This window comes from Pteropus alecto, unplaced genomic scaffold (genome assembly GCF_000325575.1).
Source record: "Pteropus alecto unplaced genomic scaffold, ASM32557v1 scaffold60, whole genome shotgun sequence".
NCBI lineage: Eukaryota > Metazoa > Chordata > Mammalia > Chiroptera > Pteropodidae > Pteropus > Pteropus alecto.
This window is the reverse complement of record NW_006430726.1, coordinates 4,641,536-4,646,048: the sequence shown is the minus strand read 5'-3', so window position 1 is coordinate 4,646,048 and position 4,513 is coordinate 4,641,536. Positions and strand designations below refer to the sequence as shown.

The window sequence follows — 4,513 nt, the reverse complement described above, 5'->3', positions numbered from 1 at the left end:
GTGCGCTTCGTGCTGGGCAAGGGCCGCGGCGCGGCCGCCGCCGGGGGCCCGCAGCGCATCCCCGCGCACCGCTTCGTGCTGGCGGCCGGCAGCGCCGTCTTCGACGCCATGTTCAACGGCGGCATGGCCACCACGTCCGCCGAGATCGAGCTGCCCGACGTGGAGCCCGCCGCCTTCCTGGCGCTGCTGAGGTGAGCGGCCGGCCCGCCCCGCCGCCCTTGGGCCCCGGGATGCTCAAGGTCGACGCCGACCCCGGCGGCCCTTGAGGGCGGTGCGGCTTTGCCGTTGGGAGGCGCTCTCACGTGCCGGCAGTGTCGCCCCGCTCCAGACGCGGAGAAGTGGGGCGTCAGGGTGTCCCGACGGCCCGGTGGCAAAGTTTCCTGCTTTCGCGGGGGGGGGCGGGGGGACGGGACTAGTTGCAAGGCGTGTAGGACCTTTTAAATTTCGTGTTTAAAAGCCCTAACGTCATTAGCTGAGTGTTAGCTGTCAGGGCCGAGGAATGTGACTACCCACATAGATAAGTGTGACCTTACGTGCCTTGGGTTTCTGCAGACACGGCCGCCTTTGCTTTAAAACGAATCCTACCCTCAGTATATGCTTAGAATATGAATGTGCTTTTTGCTGGTTTAAGGTTAGTAGACTGACTGCTGATCGATTTTACTTAGTGGAAGAGAGCTAATAGTTTGGCATTATTAGTTTTTATTCACAGAAGTCGAATTACCACAATTTTACAAAGGGGACTGAGGCCCAGAAAAGGCAAGTAACTGGCCCGATGTAGCAGAGCCAGCTCACACCCAAGACCATGTGAGTTTCATTACATCCAGCTGATTTTAGCTGCCGAGTAGAATGTAACAGAGTTTTGGGCGGTACTGAAGCAAAAACAGGTAGGTCAGTGGAACAGATCCATAGTCCAGAAAGCTCACAGCTCCGTCAGGAAGATCACTAGGAAATAGAATTACAAAGTTAGTGTAAGCGGTAAAGAAAAACTAACATCCCGTTAATAAATGGATAAGGGACGGGATATTTTAAAAAAATTATTCACGTTAAAGAGTATTTAACCTCTTCGGTAATTAAAGAAGTGCAAATTAAAAGCGAAGTACTTTTCTTTCCACTTACTCCCTCCCCCCCAGTTTTAAAAGATAACATTGGAAGAGCCTTCTTTGCAGTAGGTGTTGGTAAAACAGTTTGGCACTGTAGATTTTTGCCCCACATGTGGAAAGTATTCACATACTGAAAAAAATATTCTGTACAAAAATATTTGGAGCAGGATTATTTATAGTAGTGAGGAAGTAGTCAGCTGTAGGGAAGGGTTAGATAATCAGTGATAGGTCTGTTTGATGAAATGTACTAAGTATGATACTTTATGGTGCTAGGTGATAACATTAAATAGGAAAGTATGTATAATAGCATTTGAAACTGTGCACACTATGATTTAAACTGTGAGAAGAAATGGAACAAACACACCTAGAGGCAAGGATGGAAGGAAGCATACCAAAATGCTGATTAGTGTTACGCTGGAGCGGTCAGATGATACTACCTTTTCTTTCTTTTCTCTGTTTTCTATACTCTCTGAATTTAGTTTAATTACATTTATGAAGGGGGAAAAACAACTCAAAAGCTAGGCTCCAGGTTATTTTGTTTTTTAGTTTGAAGTTGACAAGGAGGATTGGTTATAGCGCAGTTTAGATTTTCAAAAGCAGAGGTATTTTAAAAAGACCTATTGGCCGCCTACATGGTAATCAAGAGTGCTTATTGATTTCGTAAATACCTTCCTCCTATCTTAGAATATGTTTAGAAGTGGGACCTTGAGAGCATTTTTAATTCTCTCCCTAAATACCGCTCTAAAAATATTGTTGAGTAGTTCTTTCCTTTAAAAAATATTGGGATTGCTAGGATAAGAATGTAGAGGGAAAAAATGTTTATTTCATATTTCCACTGAAGCTGTTAATCAGTTCTTCCCATCAGTAAAAAATAAGGGAATTAGTTTTAGAGTCCTTGAAATGTTCCTGTTTTCTGTGTAGTCATGATATTTGTCCTTCTCCAGGTTCCACTCATTGTTCTTTTCTGAAAGTGATATGTGGACTGATTTTTAAGCTTAGGCGTTGCCTGGCTGTGAAACATAGATGCTGTACTTAGTATGGTGTGACAAAAATATGTCCCATAGTTGGTACTTCCTGAGGTAAAAAAGTGGGTTAGCTTGGGCATATATTTATTATGTTTACAGCTTGAATTAGTTGACATGAAAGGCTTTTGAACTTGAGTTTGAAGCACTTTAAGGAACCGCTCATTTTGATCTGCTTGACCTTTATGTGATGTTCAGTCCTTCATTTGAGAAATGCTGTGTGCCTCCCCTATGCCAGGCATTGTTTGCTGGTGTTGGATACAGCAGTAAATGAGAAAAAGTCCTTGACCTCATGGAGCTCATAATGTAATATGGAGAAGCAAAGATTTAATATTAAGTCGTGTGCTAATAAGTGTTTTAAAGTAGAATGACCGAGCCATGAGGGAAGGAGTTTTCTAAGTAAGGAGAAGCATGTGTAAGGCTCCAAATTTCTCCTGTTGGAGGAACTGCAAGAGTGCAATTTGAGCAGAGTGAATAAAGGGGAAAGTGGCCGAAGATGAGGTCGGAAGATCGGCTGGACAGGCCCACGCAGGGCTGCAGAGCCTGTGGAAGGACTTCCGGTGTCGTCTGGTGCGGTGGGAAGTCTGTGGAAGGTTTCGAACAGGGAGTGATATGATCTGATTTACATTTTTAGAAACTCATTTTGGCAGTTGTCTGGAGATTAAATTAGACTGTAGAGGGAGTAAAATGGGCAGCAGGGAGTTGAATCAGGAGGCTTTTGCAGCAGCCCCAGCAAGAGAGGATGATGGGTTATAGCGGGTGATGGTGATGGGCGTGATAAGAAGCGGTCAAATTCTGCATATATTTTGAAGGTAGAACTAAGAAGATTTCTAAGACATCCAAGGAGGGATATAAGTAGGCAGAAATAAATTTGAAAATTAAAAGTGAATGGTATTTAAAACACGGGGACAAATGACATTACCTAATGTAGATTGTAGATTGTAAAGAGAAAAGATGGGCCCAGGGATCCTTCATTCTCTAGAGATGTAGCAGAGGAGACAGAGCATAAAATGCGGCTGAGAGATAGCTGTCAGTCTAACTCGAAGAGAAAGCAGGGGGCGTGCTCTCCTGAGTCACGCCGAAGAAGGTGTTCTGATCAAGAGGGAGTTGTCAACTCTGTTGAATGCTGAGAGTTGGGTAAAATGAGGACGTCGACTTGATTATTGGTTTTGACAGAATGGAGGTTATTGATAACCCTGGCAGGACTTACTTCAGCAAATGGATTACAGTGGATTGGGGAAGGACTAGGAGGTGAGGACCTGGAGTTGGCCAGTATCATCCTCTCAAAGAAGGAGACATGGGGTAACTATTCCTTAGGATCTTGTCTTCAGCGGTCTTACATTCTCCCATTAACCCGTGGCATCACACTCTCCCCCAGACTTCTCAGCTCCAAACCCAGTTGCCAGCTGGACATTTGCAGATGTCTAGTACCCACGCAGTTGAACGTGTCAGTAATAAAAATGTGACATTGAATGAGTGCTTACTGTGTGCCACTTAACTGTTCCTAAGCACCTTATGTGAACTCACTTAAATTTCAGAAGTCTTTGAGACAGGCATACTTATTATTATGCCCAGTATTAGCCAGCTTTTGCCACAGTAATTCTATAAAGCACCCGAAAACTCAGGGGCTGAAAAAAAGCACTCACATATTCTTGCTCATGGGTCGGTTGAGGACTGACTCAAGTGGGCTTGGCTCCAGGCTGTAATTTGGTTCCAATCTGTTCTACCAGTTTCTCATCCTTTTTGGACCAATCTTGGAGCTTCTACCAGCTGATCTTTCCAGCTGGGTAGCTTGACCTGTTAGAGAGCAACTCATGGCTTCTGAGAGCACAAAAGCAGGAGCTGCTAGGCATCCTCAAAGTTCGGGCCCCCAGACTGGCATAGCATCACTTCTGCCACATGTTGATTAAAGGGAGTCATAGAGGACCGGCCGAAGGTAATTTAAGAAAAACAGTTTGAATGGCAGAGGGAGTTCTCATGTAGAATCGTCTAACGACACAATTCTCTCCTATTCCCGGAGTGTTCTTCCCACCCTCTTTTCATCTTTTGATCTCAGGTGGACATTCTTCCAGGGAGCTTTTCCAGATCTCCCTGCCAGAGCTCCTGGTTATAGATGGTCATAGAACTCTGTACTTGAACTCTATGGAACTTTTCTCCTTAAGTTTCAATCTACTCAAATACAAAGGCAAATGGTAATAAAGGCTCCACATTTCTGTTCTATATTTTATAACTAATAATTTTTGCCTGAAAAAATTGAAGATAAATGTGAAGATTTCTTCCTACCTTTCCCTTAAAACAAAAACTTGATAGGTTTCTAGTTCAGAAAGAGGACTGAGCATAGTGGGTGTTAGCCTTCTCTCTCTCCCAATTAAAGTGACTGTAAAACAATAC

General features: G+C 44.1%; 1 protein-coding gene across 2 annotated transcripts in view; it reads left to right on the top strand.

Moving 5' to 3' along the window:
• Positions 1–4,513, top strand: part of BTBD1 (BTB domain containing 1) — a 52,335-nt gene that overhangs the window by 27,816 nt on the left and 20,006 nt on the right. The window contains exon 1 of one of the 2 annotated variants that reach the window (XM_006905362.2): positions 7–191. The exons of the other annotated variant lie outside the window; for it this stretch is intronic. Coding sequence (XP_006905424.2) covers positions 109–191 — 83 coding nt within the window. The 5' untranslated portion in view covers positions 7–108. Of the gene's footprint in view, positions 1–6; positions 192–4,513 lie in introns of those variants that run through there. 2 annotated transcript variants of the gene reach the window in all.